Here is a 20,302-nt window from a genome sequence, read left to right on the forward strand (position 1 = left end):
CACTTCCCCCAGCAAGTGGGAAGAGAGAATTGGGGGCTGCTGTCAGGTAGAAGTAGACATGCAGAAATTTTCATCACAAAAACAGTTGTAGTGTGCTTTTACGTTTATTTTTGCTGTGCCTTGGGGTATCCAGCAGAATTAAGAATTTCTGAGGGTATGATTGAGGTCTTTCTAGTCTGAACAATGAAATCTCATTTCAGAGGGGATTTTTTTTTTTTTTTTTTTTTTTGCAAAGACATTAGATGCCATTTCACCTTAATATCTGACTTCTGTATTTATTTCATCTAGGAATACTTTTGCAAAAATTTTCCTTTTTACTGCAACATTTCTCATGTCTGTAAAATTAGCTTGTCTGTGTAGTTTATGCCAGTACCTCCAGAAGGCTGATGTAAGCACAGAATTTCCAGTGTGTATTCACAGAAGAGACTAAAAATATCTGTTCTGAAGCTGAGTTTTAGCTGTGAACTGAGGTCCACTTACCAGATAAAGACAGTACTAAGATGAAAATTACTTAATTATCACTTTCAGGATTTTACCATTTTATTGGCTGCTGCAGTTTTGTAAGACAAAGGCTGCCTTCAGTTTTAAATACATAAATTTAAATGAATGCAGTTATGTTAAAATCTTGATTTTACCTCTTCTATTCACTGATTGTATAAGTTAAAATGCTAGAAAATACCCATCCAAAAATGGGTTTGAGTGGTGGTGTTTTGGGAAACATGTTATAAAGCATGAATATGCCAAGAAATAATTAGTTCCCATCTTGGGTCTCTGGTTTTATGTTTCCACTGCAATTACTTTAGATGTTAAATTGGATGTCTTCATGTACCAGGGATAATGTCTTAGAGTGCCAGCTGTACATTTGCAGGTGAGGAAATTACCTCTTGTTCCCAGTCTGTAGAGGTGAGTGTGTGGTTTGGGAGCCTTATTTCTGTATGAGTTGTAGGGACTCATTTTTCTGCTGGGATATTCCCATTGGAGTCTTTTGTGCTGCTCCAATGAACATCAAGTTGCAATTGTAAAGCTTTAATTTGTTGGCTTAATGGTGGAGTCCAAAGAGTGCTCTGCCTCAGCAGCATGGCACAGCTCCAACTTGAGAGACCACCGATCCACAGGCAGGGCAGGAGAGGGCAACCGGTGTTGTGTCTGTGACAGGTTCCTCCAGGTTAAACCAAATTACACCTGGTGTGAACTCTTCCCAGTTCCTTTCAAAATACCTCCTGTTATTTTTTTTTCCTCCCTCATAAAAGCCTCTTACCAGAACAACCCAAGGTGAAGCAAGATTAACTTTTTTTGAAATGGAATATGTGGCCACCTAAATACTCCATTGGAATGACTGGTAGCTACTACAGCACAAGATTTTGAGGGACATGAAGGATGCAATATTGAAGGATGCAATATTGATGGAGTACAGCAGACAAAGTTTTGGTCCAGGTCAAACTTGTCTTAAAAGATCACATGCTAACCAAATCCTGCTAATGATCAAGCAGAACTCTGAGGAGAGCAGAAAGCTGTGTGTTCCCATGGCCCAGCCAATCGTGCTTCCCAGAGCTCCCTCCCTGCCTCCCAGCTGGTTCCTCTTCCTGCACCCCAACCTGCTCTTCATGCTTCTCCCTTGGATCCTCCCTCAGGTCTCTGCCAAACAATAAAATGTCAGTGCCAAATGTTTCTCTTCCTGTAGTTCTGTTTTTTTCAAAGCTTTCATTAACTGTGACAAGTTCTCTCACTTTTCATAGCAATTCTGCTGCAGAAACATGTTTTATAATTCCCTTTTAATTTTGTGCATAAGGAAAAGATTACAATACACTGAATGGCCTCTGAGGGGCACGCATGAAGCAAGACATCTTATGAAGGCAGGAACAATTGGCTCCTGATCCTTTTTGAATGAAAGAATGAATTTGGGTAGGGCAGGCATATGGGAGTTGAATTATTTCCCTCCTACATGAAGCTTGTACAACTGAGAAGCTAAAATTGAATGCTTACTACATTACATGTAATTAGTTTTCATTAGATCTGCCAGAATATTAAAACTTCATTTAAAAGGTAATTATAAATCAGTATTTGTTGCTTTTAGCAATCTAATGTATATCTCTTAGAATGTTTCTGGTTTGGCTTCTTTTCATTTTAAGAAGTTCAAAGCTTGCAGAGTACATGATTGACGTTTTACTGAGAATATATATTAATCTTTGACAGGGTATTGCACTTCTTGATGAACTAGACACTCAGCCAGGGAATGGAAACTCGAGGGGGATGTCTTCATGTATAGTCATACATTTGGAGTTAATTTTAGCGAAGTAATATAGATTTTAAAACTACCAAGACTTTAATGAATCGAGGGTGCCATCTCGTGGTTGATCTACAAGTGTTATTGAAAACTGAAAATGCCTATTTGAACATTGAGGGAAATATATTGTTTTTATTACTGAAAAATATTAATCTTCATCAGATCTTCTGTAGTGGACTACTTTTTTTATTAGCTCCTATAGACTAGTTTTGGTGTTCAGACAAATATCTATAATCTTTAAAAGTTTTTTACATCAGCTTAAATGTAAATGATTGCAAGTATGCACTAATTTTTCACTTGCTTGTTTTTTTCTGGAATAATGTATACAATATATCCCTTTTCACTGGAGAAGACCACTGTTTCAGTAACCTATCTCTTTGCTGATATACTTTCATTATGGAAATGCTAGTTTTCACTTTGTTATTACCTTGACAGGTTTAAAAGATAAAGTAGAAGATCTTTGTCAATTAGGTAGTAGATCTGAACAGCAGATTTCCAGGAAAAAGATGGGGCTTACTACTTTCTGGTGTTGTTTATTTATTTAACAAAACTATATCTATATTCTTTTTTCTTTATACAGATTATTTAAAGAATCTTTTAGAAGAATCTGCAGACTATAGGGATACTCAAGGTAAATGTCTCTTCAAAGAAATAACAGCATATGTACCAATGTTTCAAGATTTTAAATGCAAAATGCTAAGTCAGTAATAAAAATGTTTTCTATATAGTTCTAAGTTTCTCACCAGAGATACTAAAAGATTCCAAGCTTTTGTTTCAAAAAAGTTTGGAGCTGGCAGTCATATCAGCTCACGCTTGAATTGAAACCAGGAGGTAAGAGTGAAGTTCCACAGGCAGTTTAAACAGATATTTTAGGCACTGCCATTGAAAGAGACAGTCCCTTGCATCTGTAGACCTTTAATAGGCTTCATGCTCTGTCCAGCTATGAACCTTTCTGGCCTCCTCCTCTCTCTTTGTGCCAGGAAAAGCATCCATGTGGCAGAAATGAGCAAGATCAAGGAGCTGCCATGGGTGATATTTAACCTGAGGAGTTCTCCAGTTTGAGTTGTCAGAAGCTGCACAAACACACGTTACTTACACAGGTTTTTGCCTGCATGTGGGGAGAAGGGAGGTCAGAGGAAATGAGAAGTCGTTGGTGATGAAGAGGACAGGACCATGCATTTCATGGTAGTGCAGGATTAAGGTGGTTTAACTCAAGCATATCAATGCACTGCACATTCAGGCTGTTTCCTTCTTCAGAGTGTGCCTCAGCAGTACAAAAAATGCTCCCAGTCCATGTTTCCATTTCATTTGCATGAGATCCTGTCACATTTGTGCAAGTCCATTATCTTTAGAAGAGTTGTACAGATGCAGTTGATTGAACTGCAATAAATGAGCACCTTCAATGCACTGAGCCAAGTTTGCTTTGTCTGCTGGTACAATACCATGAAATATATGAGTAAGTATATTTCTTAAGACATTTAGACATATTTGAGTATGTTAAAGATACAAGCAAAATATATTTTAACTTACGGCTCTTCAAGAGATAGAAAAGTTCGTCTTGTACTTCTTATAGCTGTAAATAAAATAATACTTGCACTGCATGTCAAACAGCTGACCCCTTGAAAAGAGAACAACCTAAATACATAGTTCACTTTTTTTGTGGTTTCTCGAGATTCTCTCGTTTTTGTAGTAATATCTTTTATAGGGTTTTTCTCTCCCTTCTTATATCAAAGATAGAAGCTGAAGCTAAGTTATAACAATGCCTAAGTGTTAATTTGACATTTGACATATTTGGTAGTCCATCTTGTAATTTGGGTAAGAAAAGAAAATCTAATCTTTAGTCACCGAGATCTTTCTTGTAATAATTAAGCTTATCTTACTTCTAGCTTTGCTTAGTTGTTTAATTCCAATGCAGAGCCTGGGAGGGAAGGGTAGGAGTGGAGAGGGAGACTAGGTTTGGTTGTGATTAATACTCTTGGAAAAAAACACAAATAGCACAATTCTTCTTGCTGACCTTAATTTGAATACATTACTTCAGCTAAGTGGTATAAGTGGAATGCTCTTCCCTGCCAAAAAGCACTTTGTTTATGCACTTAGACTCTATAGATTATTTTATGTTGTTGTTTAGATTCATTTAGTCTTGGCTGTATAAATAGTCCTGAGATCCTGGAACTTTCCCTTCACTAGGCAGCAAATCTAATAATTTTCTCTAAAATTCTTCACTCTTTCTTGAAATCAATAAATAAAATTTGAAAGTTTTAATATAAATAGTAACTGAGAGATGAAAGAAAGTATAACAGAGAGAATCAGGTGCTTATTCCTGTCTTTGTGAATTTAGCTACATTTCCCTTCATCTTCTTTATATGGGTGGGAGCTGGGGAGGGTTTTGCCTGAAGCAGCTCCAGCATTACCTAGAAAGAGACCACCAGCTACATTTCAGCAGCCTTCCTTGGTTCCATGACATCTATATCTCAAATTGTGATCAAATGCTTGATATGTGCTATGAGTCTTAGCTGTTTGACTCTATGCTTGCATCGCCTTGGTTTGTGACAATCTTTTACAAAAATTCTCCTTCAATTGGCTTAGGAGGAGCTTTTTGTTCATGTCTGTTTAGTTTCTTATATGCCTTCATGAGCTTCTGAACCTTTCAGTTCAGAAAGCTGTCTTTTAACATACTTTTTTTCCAAATATGAGTCAACAATAAGGGAAGTATATGCATTCTACAGTACTAATACTCTAATGATTAGCTAGGAAAAAAACCCCAAGGCCTTGGTTTTACCTGGTTTGGTAGGCTTCTCTGTGGACTTCTAACCAAATTTATTCTTTTCTTTGAAGTGCTTGACTGTAATTCAGTTACTCAGAAGGTGCTAAATGCTTTAGAGACTACATTTCAGCACAACAGTTGTTCTAGCTTTCTGTTAAGTGTCATTTTTCTAACTTAAGTAAGTTGCAGGTTTTTGGATAAGATCCCTGTATGGGATGGATCCTTGGACTTGGACTGAACACTCACTGTGTTCACATAATTGTTTTATATAACTGCTTTTTGCACTTACCCCTTAGGATATTTTGCAGTTGAGTTGCTGGTTATTAAATATCAGTACTTAATAAAATTGCTCATATTTGGTAACTTTTTTCCAGAAATTTATTTTTCTTTTGGTATTACAAGTTCAAAATTTAGAAATTTGAACTTTACCATTATTTTGAGGGGCAGAAAAACTAAAGGCAGAAATACCAAAGATTTATATAATTTTTATAGGTAGTCTTCCATGAATGGCAGTGATGGCATTTGGGTAAAATGTCAAAAACTTAGTCCCTATAGAGTGTCTGTTAAAATGTTGTTGACTTTTCTGCTGTAAGTATAGTAAGTAATTTGTTGGTGTAAGAAACTGGAAGTTAGCTTTGCCTATGGACTATTTTGAGTAGTTCTAGGAGATAATTGACACTGTTGGTTGAAGCAATGATTTGCTAGGGCATACTTATTAAACCATGATCCAAAGACTCTGGGATTTTTGGGAAGTGCTCCTGAATGCAGTATCTGTACAATAAGATCCTTCAGTCTTGGAATGATGTAGAAATGCAGTATGGTGTCTGTGCTTTACGTGATACCAATGCTAACTGGTCTGTATAACCAAAACATCATTCCTTCATCTTTCAGATGCTTTAGCTGTTGTTATAGAAGTTGCAAACCATGCCAATGACATTATGAAGCAGGGAGTAAGTATTTTGCCATATGAAGCTGATTGATTAAAGCTTTTTCTCTTTCTACCTCTCTCTTTCTCTCTTTTTTTTCCTTTTTTTTTTTTTTTTTTTTTGTTCCTTAAAAAAAAATCCTGAATGCAAGGGCAGGTACTTACCTTGTGCTTTTTTCCCTCCTAGGATAACTTTCAGAAGCTCATGCAGATCCAATACAGTTTAAATGGACACCATGAGATTGTACAGCCAGGAAGGGTAAGTGCCCCACACGGCATTCAGCAGATTGCAGTGAAAATGAAGATGATATTCAAGCAAAGACTGATCCTGGAATATGCAAAGAAGAAAATTGGTCCATTGCTTCATTATTAGGTTCTAGCAGTCAAATGAATACCAGTGTTCCTTATGTGGGGGGTTTTTTTAGATGTTTATTTAACGGAAACTTAGAATTTTTAGATTATGATTCCTTGCCAGATCTTGCAGGCAGGTTTTTGTCCTCAAGCTTAACCCTCTATTTCTCATGGTTTCACGTGCAGCATAGAAAACTAATGCAGTCATCCACACTCATTTTTAGAGAAACATAAGGATAAACAGCTTTTCTCAGAAAGCGAGCCCTGAATCCCAAAACTTGTGCAGCACTTCTGGTGTAGTAATAATATTAATAATCATGATAATAGTTATAAAAAAGTCAGCTCATTTGCATGACTTGTGTCCTTAAAAGCTAAGTTTTGCATTAATTGTTTTAATATACTAGGTCTTTTTGAAAGAGGGAACACTGATGAAGCTATCACGAAAGGTCATGCAGCCAAGAATGTTTTTTCTGGTAAGATGCTATTTATGTTGCTATGTGCCTTATCCTAGTGCAAATTTTAGTGGTTAAAACATTACACTGCTAACAAAACTAATAACTGCAGGTAGTAGAAAAAATTACTAATTGTTGCTGTTCTCTTCAGTCAGTTCTAATGTAGAGATATTATCTGTGGCATATGCATTAGTATTAATGGAAAATCATTTCTCTCTAAAGCATACTATTTTGAACAATGCTCATTTAAAATCTGAGAGCTTTAATGAGAAGACATTATCTGTGGTACTGTGGAAGGTAGCACAGTTACTCCCTCCCTCTGAGCTGTACCAGATCTTAAAACCCACAACTCTTGTCACTGCTTCTGCACCCTTCCCTCCCTCCTTTCCTTCCTCCCGTCTCCCTCCTCCTCTCTCCTTCCCTTGCTGGAGCCCACGTGCATCCTGAGCAGAGCACTGGGTGGAAGTTAAGTACTGGGTTCTTTTCCTGTCTCTGCTACTGCTTTGTTTTGAAACTTCTGTGCGTCTCTGAAGTTTCTGTTTCCACTTGAACCTTTTGTTTATCTCTTCTATTTAGACAGTAAAGCAGCTGTTATCCTGTAATTTATGGCATTAGTGATCCACAGTCCTGGCTGAATCCTGTCTTGTAGTTACCCTGATATGAAGAAATACTTCCCTAGGCGTGTGAAGAAATACTTCCCTGGAGCGTGTATTATACTAGTTACCAAAATACTCTCAAAAATGTGGTGCTATCTCAAGCTTCACAACCTAGATGTTGCTCATTTCAGTGTCTCTGTCTTGGATTTTCTCTGTTTTGTTTTATGGGGCAAGGGCTTTGTTTGGTTTGGGCTTTTATAAATGGTACAGGCCAGCATTCATACCATTAGACGCAGTGATTTTTCCCTTTATCATGTTGTGAAGATTTAGTAATCATTTTAAACATTGGGCTATTTTGCAAAGAGTCACATAGCAAAAACTTAAGAGACACATCAGGTTTTGGTATTTGTTTATGTGTTGTAAATGAAGTTTGGATCCATGTGTTGAACAGCACAGAAAATAAAAAAATCTTAGTTACTGTTCAGTAAGTGCACTCAATGAATCCAGATCTGGTAGAACAGGAAATAAACAGTAGATGCACTTAAAACTGGTAAAATTCACAAGGTACAGTTAAGTTTGTCCTTTCAAATTGCTAATCCATTCTGCTATCTGCTAGTTTCTGGATTGCTTTTATTTGTTGGAATGGTTAATTCTAATATCCTTTAAAAGTAGTTTGCTATACTATATACCTGTGTACACCAGAAACATTTTTGTCCCTTTTGAGAGCCTGTTCTTTGACATCCGTGCACTGTTGACTCATGTGCCAAATGTATATTTACACAAGGAGGATATAAATAGATACCTATTGTTGTCTAAATTCATACATGAAAATGTTTCTTGGATTCTAAGTGGAATATTAGGAAGTAGGAGATACTCTTCTGGACAGTTATCTCAGTGCTGTAGAAGTTCTGTACTTCCAGTAAAATCCCTCTAAAATTATCTGTCTTTTAACCAACTTTAGTCATTAAAAGTATTCTGTATTACAGTTCAATGATGCCCTGTTGTATACTACTCCAGTTCAGTCAGGGATGTATAAACTCAACAACATGCTGTCGTTGGCTGGAATGAAGGTGAGTCACTTGTTAAAGCGAGCCTTTCTCCAAATCTACCTAAACTCAGACCTTCAAATTTTGAAAACACAACTGTGTTTACTTTTGGCAAGAGATATTAAATATGCTTACGTTGTTCCAGAACAATCCTGCAGGCTTGACATTTTTTGCATAATGTGGCCTGTGGAATTGCTATCTAGGTTTCCCTAAATATTCTGTTGCTACAGGATCATCTTGGCTGCATTTCACCCAGTGTTGTCCTACTCTGGAATAGTCTGCCTACTAATTTTTTGTATTGTATTTTGTTTAGACTGCCTCACTTTTGCCTTTTAACTGCTTTTTATTGCTGACACACAGAGATTAGGCATCTTTGCCTGATAAGATCCTGGTAGATCAGTTTTCTCTGGTTTATAGATTTACTAACTGTGAGGGAAGATACAACTTTTCTTCCTGAGCCCTTGTGGAAAGCATCAAAGTTAAGCCTTGAGCCCCCTGGGTAATTATAAGGGACATGCATGCTGTATAATGACTCAGTCACTGACATTACACTTAATGGGAGCAACAAATCATTGCCTTGGGAATCATTGCCTCCAGTCCTGTCAGAAACAATCACCAAGTCAAGTTGCAGTGCAGATCTGGCACTCGAGTCCAAAGTTTTGCAAGCAGAGCTACAAAATCTCTTTTGCCAGCAGATGTCTTGCTGTGGCTCAGATCCACTCTTGATTTTTAATCCCCCTTGAGTTTGAAACTTGGTAGCTCAGAAGGATCAACAGGGTAGTGCAGCCCTTGCCCACTCTGGTGTACACCAGTGGGCTACATCTCATGCTGCAGCAGCAGCAGTACCTTTTTTTGTCCAGTTGCAGGAGGTGTTCAAGGCAACGTGACTGGGCCTGTGTGGAAGGTGTCTGACAGCTCTCGAGCTTCATTCCCCTGTACATCTCCAGTGTTTGTATGAGGGCCAGTGAAATAAAAGGATGGGCTGCATGTAATCCTAGTGTAGCTGGGTCTTCTGGACTGGTATATGATTTCCTATTTCTGAGCATTTTCTCTCCAGTGTTCCCCTTCTGCAATAAAGATGTAAGAGATTTTCCAGGAATTAAAATAAAAGCAATGACAAAAGTACCATTTCAGTCTGAATGTGAAGTTTTCTCTCTCGGCTGAAGGTTAAGAAGCCAACACAGGAAGCATATCAGAATGAACTGAACATTGAAAGCGTAGAGAGATCCTTCATTCTTTCAGCAAGGTAAATCTCTCCGATAAACAGTGATTTTAAAACTGTGTGTTTTCAAACAGGCCACACGAGCTTTTTAGAGCTTTTTTTGCACTTAATGTCATGAAAAGTTACTCTTGGCTAGAGTGATTACAGAATACAGGGAATCAGTAAATTGGAGTGAATAAAACCATTGTTTGGTTCCTCTTTTTCACTTTAGCTACACCTTCAGAAACTTCTGAGTAAATTGAAATACTATCCTTGCACTGCCTTTCCTTGAGAGGGTTTCAATTTACTTCATTTTAGGCTTTGCTTTTCAGTATATTTTTGTTCTAAAGTTACTGACATGCTCTATGTTACCAGATTCTCTAAGTAACAGCAAAAGGATATATGGTCACTGAGCCAGCTCTGGTCACCTTCATTGAGATGCCTTTAGCAAAGGCCTGTTTTTGTGCATTGTTGTTTTTACGGTGCTTGAGTTGAAGTTTTATGTGTTCTGACATTTGTGACAGTGCTGATACCAATGAAGAAAGACATGTTTTCTCTTCTATTTAGCAAAGCTGGGCAAGAGCAGACTGCTGCTTTTTGTGTGACCTTGTAAATACTGACAGGAGAATGCACAAAGATAGCAGTATCTGTAGCTGAGGGGTAGACCAAGGTTAACATTGTCAAAGAAGCCAAAGGAAGTAGCTCAATTGTCAGAGCAGTAGTCATTTATAACAGCTCACTTGAAATGGGTAATTCTGTATTTCTTCAACAACGTTAAACATTGCTTAGAGGTCTTCTGCACATTGGGGGAAGAAAAACAATGCCTTTCACAGTTTAGGGTAGGGTTCTGCTCCAGTGTAATATGAACAGCTCTGTGCTGCTTAGGTGGCTTAGGTGCCTTGGTGATTCGACGTCACACAGACACATGAAGGCATTCAGGGGATGACAGCAGGCAATGAGGATTTATCTCTGCTTAACTTGAAACAGTGTTTCACTTTTAATTCAGTTGTTCTGAAAAAATGTAAAAGAATAATTGGAACTTCTGAAAATGTTATCATCTTAAACATATAAGCTACCTATTTTCCACAAAACAGGATAGACTAGTCTTTTTGATGAACTGATTAAGTGGTAGATTTAAAAGCAACTCCTGGGAAAGATGTGCTGGTCCATAGGAGAAGACTCCTATAGATAACATGCTCATCAAATCTGGCAGAGTTTGTGTCGTGCTTTCGTCTTAACCTTGAAATTGCTGGAATTAACCTCATATTGCCAACTGAGGCTGCTACAATTTGTGGGGGTTTTTTGTTTTGTTTTAGTGTTGTTGATGTTGCATCTTTGGGAGCATTCAGCTCTGTTATTTTTATACTTGCTGGGAGCCATGCCTGTGCAGGAGCCCTAAGTTAGACAGCAGGGACAGAGAGAGGTTGCATTTGCATGGCATGAAGGAGGTGCTGGAGGCTCCAGATGTAAATGACAGTTTTCAGATTGTTTTCTGTCTGTCACCAGAACTGGCCTGTTGTGGTGTAGGAGGGAAGCAATTGAAAAACACTACCAGCAGCAGGTGCTTGCATATATTTTTCCCAATCAGCTATGTTGTTCCTATTGATAAATATTCTAAATGTGAAGAGAATTCACATCTTGTCAGCCCAGGCTACATCTTCCTTTGCATGATGCCTCATTCTAACAGCTTGTCAGGTCCTATATGGTAACAAAAAACCCCTTAATTTCAAAACTGTTCAAATTAGTCTTAAAGACACTGGAGACAAATTTCACTTCCATGGGTTTTTTCAAATAATAAGCATTATGTGGAGTGTACACCAAAGAAGAGATTCTGAAATGATCCTGGGAGCAGAGACAAGGAAGTAAAAAATTAAGCTGGTGAAAAATTGCTAGTAATAAAAAGAGGCCAGTTAATAACAGAAATATAGATTAATGCCTAGACAAGAGTCTGTCACTTCAGGTTTAGTTTTACTGACTGCATTAGTATTGCACTTTATCTAGTCTGGGTTGAGGTTTCAGTTTTCCTGGGATATCTGTAGAAATGTGAATTGGTTTTCATAGTATAATGCAGTATTGTACTAGAAATCTCTTCATCAGAAAAACAAGTTAGTGCATCTGCATGATACAGCACTGTAGAGAAGTAAAGCTTTGGTCCTGGCAACAGCAGTCATGGCAGCCTGATGTGCTCTGGCCCCTGAATAAGGCTGATGAAGAGCTACCCCAGCAGGCAGATAGAGCTGCATCTCTTCCTGTCCTACCTAAGGATGGCAGGCAAGACAGGCTCAGCTGGGAGAGGTGCCCTAAGGCTCTGGTCCTGGAAACAAGAGGGACATGCTTCCCCAGTTGTGGTGCTTGCTGCTTCACCCAGTGCCCTCCTGGGGCCACTGAGCTGTTTAGCTGCTGTGAGCAGCTGGATGTGTGCCCCCAGCACATGCATTTGCCAGTGGTAGCCATTGCTGGGGTTTTCTGTAATCCATTTGAGGCTTTCTACTGTGATGTTAAATCTTAAATAAATAAAAAATAATCATGTTTTAAAAGGCCGAGAAACTCCTGCAATTTTAATAAACAAAATCACTTTTGTAGGGATGCAACAAATAGTGGACCTGCAGCAGGGGAAGCTGTGGGGGAGGACTGGAGTGGCAGCAGCAGAAACTGCCAATTTTGCTGCAGCACGCCACTGCATCAATTCCATTGCCAGTGGCACCACCTTTGCTCTTCCATTCTGAAGGATTGTAAACAATCCTAAAGGCTAGCACTAGCAAGCCTACCAAGCATGAGGTTTCTGGTGAAATACAAGGGTGTCAGCCTGTAGCTCATTGTGCAAGCCGCTGCATATGGAGCAGTCCTCACATGGTGGGGATGGTGGTGGTGCATAATCTCTAAAGCCTGTGCCATCTTTCAAGTTAATTAACTAATACAGTTACAGTTACAGGAATCTAATTAAATTTAACCAGATTTTGAAAAAGCCAAAGGAGTTGATTAGAGTTCTGAATATTTTGTAGTTAATGCAGACCAGTTGTTCTTTCTGGATGAGGAAGCAAAGGTAAATAGACTGAACAAAATGTTCCACTCAGAATGTGAGACGTTGGGACAGACACTAATGCATTGCTTTGCCCTTGCATGTATCTTATTTCCTCTCCTTTTGTTCTGATTTTGTTGCTGTGTGTGCTAGATCTTTTTTCTTTTGCTTGTGCCTCACAGGCTTCCTGTGTGTTTACTTTAGCATATTTGTCCTCTCTGATTCTGTATATTACTCAGTTTCATCTCATTCAAACCCCCCATTCAAAATATTTTCCTTAAAGGTCCAAAAATTACAGAAGCTTCCAAATTCACCTACAAAACCATTAAATAATAATTGGTGTTAGACTTCTTGTTTGTGTAAGTCATTGCTTACCTCTTCCCTAACTTTCATTTCTTTATATTTGTGTTCAATTCCTTGGTTTAAACAAATTAATTTATTCAATACCAATTAAAAAGTGGGGAATAGATAAAAATGTTGGGAGTGGATTCTTGTTTAAATCTTAGAAATCCTTTCTAAGCTGGCATGGCATCCTAGTCTAGCTGCAAAACTGCTTCATCCTTCCTCAGAGCCTTCTCTGTGTTGCTGGCACACAAGTAGTTGTTCAGCTGTGTGATGGTAATTTAGTTGGTAAATTGATCCAGAGAAAGGGCAGGTGGATGGCTTGCTTTAATATGGATTTGTTTTCCAATCCAGCCCGCTGCATAATTGTGTGTGTTTTGGCACAAGAGTGAAAATAAGATCTAGTGCCTGAGAGAAAGGATACTAGGCTGCCCTTTGCAGCAGGAACAGCACAGATTTATGAAAATGGTGTTGTGCCCATCGACAGAGGAGGTGCTTTGGCACTGCACATAATCCAGTATATCTGCAGGGTCCTGCTGCACCTGGTACTCCTCGTGCTCCCTTTGCTGTGCCTAATGCTTTCCTTGCACTTGATTAGTGATTCACCACCAGCTGTGGGATAAAGAGATGGACTAAGCTTACCTGTCTGCCTCTTTGAGATAGCTCATCCAATGGAAACGTTTTGGGGAAAAAAAATTATTATTTGAAAGTAGCATGACCTGGTAGGAGCAAATAGTTAGGAGCACAAGGCAGGAGAAGAGTCAGTGTGGTTTTATCTGACAGAAGCTTGGAGTTTCACAGGGTTGGGTATAACAATCTGCATTCTGAGATAGAAGGAAGTGGGGACAAAAAAGGCTTGCTGAAATTTCAGGTTGCCTTCAAGATGGAAGGCCCTTGCCTTTGTTCTAGGAGCATCATTTAAACAAGTATTTTTCAGGCTATTCAAGGGTCTGGGGAGGAGGGGGTAGCAATGACAGACAAGCCTTGAAAGAATCACAGGGATTTTGGAAGGAGGAAAGGGAAGGAGGGAATCCACATGACAACAGACAAATCTTTTTTAGTTATTTAACTAACACCATGCCAAAGGTTAAAAAATAATGCCAGTTGATGTAGGAATTGTAGACATTTTATAAACTGGAACTGTGAGAGAGTTACTCCAATGTTCAATAAAGCTAGTGGAATTCTAATCAACACTTGCTTCTTAGAATGTTAAAAATAATAACTTGCTTTTGTGGGTTTTTACTCCGACAGTTCTGCTACAGAGAGAGATGAGTGGTTAGAAGCTATCTCCAAGTCGATTGAAGAATATACAAAAAAGAGAATCACATTTAATCCGAGCAAAAGTCTTGAAGAGGTATATCCCACCATTATTTGTTTGTTCCCTTTTTGAATATAAAGTTTTCTGACAGGTGCTTAGAGAAAAAAGAGGTATTCCATGACGAATAATAAAGCAGGATGGTAAATAATTGAACAGATGGTAGAACAGAATATTTTGTAGTGTTATCTACTTCATAAATTTAAAATTATTTTCTTCAAAAAATCCCAGATCAGTTTTCACAGTTCTCTCTGTAGCCTTGTGCTCAGAAAGATGAAATTAAAAGGTTTTAAAATAAAGCAGCTATTGATCCAAGTAGGCTGGTAAAGCTTGAATGTCATTAAATGCATCTCTGTTGTCAGGCTTGCATTATAATGGTCACTGATGAAATAGTAGATAACATTTAAGACCATGGCAGTTCATCAGAGAAGGCTTTCCAACACCGTTAGCATTATCTTGTAATCACTGATGAATATTAGTCTTATTTCTCCTCACTGAATGTAGTGATATTGTGCCTATGCTCTCTCAGGCAGATGCAGAGAAACAGGAAGAAGACAGTCCTCTGGGATCAAAGGCTCCCATCTGGATCCCTGACACGAGAGCCACGATGTGCATGATCTGTACAAGTGAATTCACGCTGACGTGGAGAAGGCACCACTGCAGGGCGTGCGGGAAGGTTGGCCAATTTTGGGGTTACCTTTTTGGTTGGTCTTTCAGGTGCCTTGTGTGTAAGACCGTGTCTCAGCGGGCTGTCGGGGCCCGCTCCGGCTGGCTGTTGACCCCAGCCCACACGGTCCTACACAGACGGAAGCAAAAGATGAGAGGCGCTCTTCTCCACGTGGTAACGTTCTCTCTTTATTCCAAGAGACACATCAGATGGACAGACACATGGAAAAAGAGGGCGTGGCCTGATGGTGGGGGACTTTTATACCTGGGGGAATGGGGGGCAGAGGAGGACCACAACTAATGGGATATAAGTAGGGAGGGGCAGGAGGAAGGACTGACCGGGGAAGAGACCACCAGGGCTAACACTTAGGGGGGAAAAAGGGGAAGACCATGAGGTCATAGGCTACAAATCATGTGAACAGTGCAAATTACCAAAACACCCAGTGCAAACAACTAAATAACTATTTAGTGCAATACAACACTTGTGTGACATTCAGGTGGAGCTTTATCACTCCAACTACTCTTCCAAGCACCCCTGTACTATGACACAATTTTGTGGATTAGGACCAACATGTTAGGGCTGGTTTGGGGACTGGAGTTTGGGTTTTTTGGACAGGTGTTATGACAGACCAGTATTTAAACTTCAACATGCTACATGTCAGTTATTTTGCATTCTGGAGTACTATTTATGGTTATTTTGCAATTACGTAATACCCACAAATGTAAGTTGAAATGAAGAAGTATCTTCCTCACTAATTTTCATAAGATAAATAATGATTTTTGATTTTAAGTTAGTACCAGCCTTCTTTTATATTTACATTTATGAAAGCTATATCTAATAAACTTTATCTTTCTACTTTTAATCCAGTGGGAATACATAGTTAGAATGTAATGCAGTTGAGGCATCTGTATTGTAAAGAAATCATCAAGAGAGCAATAGCTTTTTAGCTATTTCAAACAATTTATAATCAAAACAGTTCAGTAACACAATAGGCTTGTTCTATTTTTAATGGACCATTAATGTTGGCTTATTGACTCCTAATTAACTGATTTTTTTAATATTTAAATTTATATCATTTAGAGGCGGAAAGAACACCATGTCAAGCATAAAGACATGGGGAAAAGCCAAGATCTTAAAACATCTGCATCTGCACTGTAAAATAATGCCTATTTCAGGTTTTTATGGGCTTAAAAGTACTGAAGTGAATGTCTTTGGGTCTTTGGTGATTTACAGGTGCACATCATGTACAATAATGCTTTTATCTGTTTCTATCTTGTTTCCAGATTGTCTGCCAAGCTTGTTCATCAAACAAACATGGCTTAGACTATATGAAAAACCAGCCAGCTAGAGTATGTGATCATTGCTTCAGGGAGCTACAAAAGCAGGGTAAAGAAAATCTTCACAAACTGTGTCTTACTTTTGTGGCCTTTATAACATGGTATATGTGTGCCTCATCTTTACTGCTGGGTTTGAGTGCTTAATTCTGCTTGTGCCTGAGAAATGATAGGCACCTGTGAGTCTAAGCAAACAAGCTTCTGTGCAGCAAGTTGAGAAATTAATTTGCAATACATTGGCTCTTTCTTCCAGAAGCATGTGTGCCTTTACCCTATGGTAATGGCATGTAGCTTATGTTGCTTTCCTTTTGAGGTAACAAGTGTTACACTGCTTTTCATTAATCACAGGGTACAAGTGTACATTAGAGTCCTCACAGATTATCCTGACCTCCCAGGGGTTCATGTGTACTTTTACACTCTGTAACTTGTATGTCTGTAAACTTCATTTCTGCCAGCTGAGCTGCTGAGATGGCTAAAGTTCTGGGGCTCTATAGAGACACAGGCCTTAATCTTTCTGAAGGTGAGTCTCTTCAGGTCTATAAACTGGCCTCAGGCCACTCTGAAGCCTCAGCTCAAATGGAATTCAAGAATTTGGCATATCTGTACCTCAGTTCTGAAAGCAAACTCCTAACCATTGCCTACTGAACACTGGCAACACGGAATTAAAAATAAAACACCACAGCTAGAGCAGTTTTTACTGGAACACTTTCAGAGAATGTGGTGCCTTGTGGAAAGCAATGGCTGGATAGCCTAATGGTAATAACATTTGCTTAGAGACGAGATCCAGGGTCATGAGAAAATTCTAGTACATCTCTTTGAAGAAGCTTCATATCATTCTGCAGAAACAAGTGTAAAATCAATGGAAGCACCTCCCAGTGAGGTGGGAATCCAGTCCCATCTCTCAAGACTTGCTGTGAACTAAGTTGAAATACTCGAGTATAAAGTGCACAAATGAGCTGTAAACAGACTGAAGGAGCTTTCTGGTCCCCTTCCCTCAGCAGAGGCTCCAGTGTGACACGAGCTCTCTGGGGTATCAGGAAATCTGTGGTGCCCGGTGAAATGATAAAGCTCTGGATCCCAGCACGCTGGGGGTGACATTTCCAGTGGGGGTGTGGAAAGCAGCATGGGTAATCCGGGAAATGGCAGTGGGAGCCTGGGGTGATGGGAAGGGCACTGTCTGAACCACCTGCAAGTGTCTGCGCTGGGCACTAGAGGCTGCTGTGCTGCAGGCCATTGCAGCTGCTTGAAGCCGGGAAAAGGGCTGGGGAGCAGGTGCACTTCAGCTGGCAGTCACATTGCTCTCCTGCTCTTCTTATTATCTCAGAGCATCTTATTATCTCAGAGCACCGAGTTCAGGACCAACTCTAGAAGTAGACTTTATGAAACCACTCATTCCAAGTGCAGCTGTAAAAAAGGGTGGTGGGTGTTGCTAGAAAAAGGAGTTTTGAAGAGGTGAAGTGTTGTGTAAGTCTTCCAAGAGAGATGAGTAACTGACTGTGGCAGTGGAGAAAGACAGCAAATGCTTGGAAATGGGAACATCCAGAAGTGTATGTGTGCTGGAAGAGGAACATCCCTCTTGAATAAGGTTGAGAAGTTAACAGATGTAGAGAATTGAAAGATAAACTACAGAAAACCTAGAGGATAGCTGTAAAAATTTGCTGCAATTTTTAAGACTTAAAAAGACTTTCACCCTCTTTATTAGCAAAGGCTGTTCAACACCTTTGAAAACAAACAAGACCAATTTGTTTAGTTTTAAACTTCTTGTGGTTTTTTTTAGTATGATTGTGATTTGGGGGATTCTAACTCATGGTATTGCTGATAACACTGAAAAGTTAATTCAGTGCTGAATTTCATGTGATTAGATGTTACTATTGTAACCCTGTAATCTGAATAAAAATGCCAGCTGTTTTTAAGAAGAAAAGTCCAAGAATTAATTGCCCGTTTAGTCATCTGCGACATGAAATCAATATATTCATCCTGTGCATTTTAGATAACCAGTGCACTCCTAAGAGTGGATCCCCAATCAACCATAAATCTCCATCAAGTGCCTTGTCTACAGTATTGCAAAGTATTCCCTCTGGAAGAAAGCAGAAAAAAATTCCTGCAGCCCTCAAAGAAGTAAGTGTTTATTGGTCAAAAGTGGTACCTTCTTGGTATTATATCATCAATATTAAGAGTAGGGGGGTGGAAAATTCTTATTTTAACCATCTGACCTAGAATCAAAAGTCAGAATGTGTCTCTGAGGTTTGGGCTTTAGTTTTAAATAGGCAGGGACATGAACAATGAAGAACTGTGTAAACTGCATGAACACCTGTGAGACTGTGATTCAGAGCTATAGTTAAAATTGTAATTTCTTTCTTTCTTCCCCGTGTTTCCCTGAATTGTGATTTATCACTGTACAAGAGTCAATGACAAGACTCCTACACCAACTCAGCTTTTGGTTTCTGATTAGGAAGGGTAGAGTAACCATACTTACTGTAGGTCTTGGGAATGGGAAGAAGTGATTTTTCAGCAGATTTGCTGTTGACACCAAGCTGTGTGTTGCAGTCCACACACCACAGGGAAGGGATGCCATCCAGAGGGACCTGGATAAGCATGAGAGATGGGTCTATGGGAGCCTCACAAAATTCAGCAGGTCCAAGCCAAAGTCCTGCAGGGAAATCCCAAGGACGAATACAGGCTGACTGGGGAATGGATTCATGCCAGCCCTGAGGAGAAAGAGCTGGGGCTGTTTGTGGGTGAAAAGATCAATATAAATCAGCAATTTGCACTCACAGCCCAGAAAACCATCTGTGTCCTGGACTGCGTCCAAAGCAGTCTGGCTAGCAGGGTGAGGGAGGAGATTCTGCCCCTCTGCTCTGCTCTGCTCTGGTGAGACCCCACCTGCAGTATAACTCTGGGGTCCCCAGTGTAATAAGGACATGGACCTGCTGGAATGAGTCCAGAGGACGGGTACTAAGTTGGGGGAGGGCTGAAGCACCTCTCCTAATAGAACAGGCTGTGAGACTTGGGATTTTTCAGTCTGGGGAAGAGAAGGCTCCAGGGAGATTTTGGAGCAGCCTTCCAGCACCAGAAGAGGGGCCTACAAGAAATCTGGAGAGGGACTTTTTACAAGGACATGTAGTGATAGGACAAGGGGGACCCTTCATAAGTTTAGATTAGATACCAGGAAGAAATTCTTTACTATAAGGGTGGTGAGGAACTGGAACAGGTTACTAAAAAAAGGGTTGTAGACTCTCCATCCCTGGAAGTGTACAAGACCAGGCTAGATGGGGTTTTAAGCCATCTAAGCTATAGGGGAAGGTGTCCCTGCCCATGACAGGAGAGTTGAAATGAGATGATCTTTAAGGTCTCTTCAAAGACTTTAAAGATCCAAACCACTCTGATCCTATGATTCTTCTTATATAGGAATCTGTGTTCTCCAGCTGTATGTTTTCCTCAGCTTTTCAGCTCTCTCTTGTCCTGTTGTATCCAACTTAAGTTCCATCCTTCATTTACTAGAATCCTCTCTTCCAGACCTGGTAGCAGGCAAAATAATTTTTCTTTCATCCACCTGAGTTAGTTAGCAACAATAACCAGAGATCAGGTAAGAATTTCAGTCTCTGACAGGCAGGGCTCTGGAAATCTGTTAAAAAAAAAAAAAAAAAAAAAAAAAAAAAAGCTGTACTGTGAAATCTTATTAGGGTTTGTTGATTCACTTTTTTTCCTCTTCAGGTTTCAGCAAATACAGAAGACTCTACAATGAGTGGCTACCTACACAGATCTAAGGGCAGTAAGAAACCATGGAAACACCTGTGGTTTGTTATAAAAAATAAGGTGCTATACACATATGCTGCTAGTGAGGTAAGAGACCACATATTAGAAACTAAATATCCAATGGTAATACTGTCTTTGTAACAAAGTTGTTTATTCTTATGATCTAGAGAAAAAGCTATAAAATTAGATCACCTTAGACAATTTGATCTGATTGTGATGCAGTATTTTGAAAAGGCCCAGTGAGCTTGAT

General features: G+C 39.4%; 1 protein-coding gene across 3 annotated transcripts in view; it reads left to right on the forward strand.

Annotated features, from left to right (window-relative positions):
* Positions 1-20,302, forward strand: part of FGD6 (FYVE, RhoGEF and PH domain containing 6) — a 72,777-nt gene that overhangs the window by 44,794 nt on the left and 7,681 nt on the right. The window contains exons 9-19 of one of the 3 annotated variants that reach the window (XM_059846766.1): positions 2,865-2,915; positions 5,940-5,998; positions 6,161-6,232; positions 6,729-6,797; positions 8,359-8,442; positions 9,585-9,664; positions 14,232-14,334; positions 14,825-14,971; positions 16,246-16,348; positions 18,287-18,414; positions 20,011-20,139. In XM_059846766.1, coding sequence (XP_059702749.1) covers positions 2,865-2,915; positions 5,940-5,998; positions 6,161-6,232; positions 6,729-6,797; positions 8,359-8,442; positions 9,585-9,664; positions 14,232-14,334; positions 14,825-14,971; positions 16,246-16,348; positions 18,287-18,414; positions 20,011-20,139 — 1,025 coding nt within the window. Of the gene's footprint in view, positions 1-2,864; positions 2,916-5,939; positions 5,999-6,160; positions 6,233-6,728; positions 6,798-8,358; positions 8,443-9,278; positions 9,544-9,584; positions 9,665-14,231; positions 14,335-14,824; positions 14,972-16,245; positions 16,349-18,286; positions 18,415-20,010; positions 20,140-20,302 lie in introns of those variants that run through there. The other 2 variants (XM_059846769.1, XM_059846767.1) reach the window with 2 other exon arrangements.

Source organism: Haemorhous mexicanus, chromosome 5 (assembly GCF_027477595.1).
Source record: "Haemorhous mexicanus isolate bHaeMex1 chromosome 5, bHaeMex1.pri, whole genome shotgun sequence".
Taxonomy (NCBI): Eukaryota; Metazoa; Chordata; class Aves; order Passeriformes; family Fringillidae; genus Haemorhous; species Haemorhous mexicanus.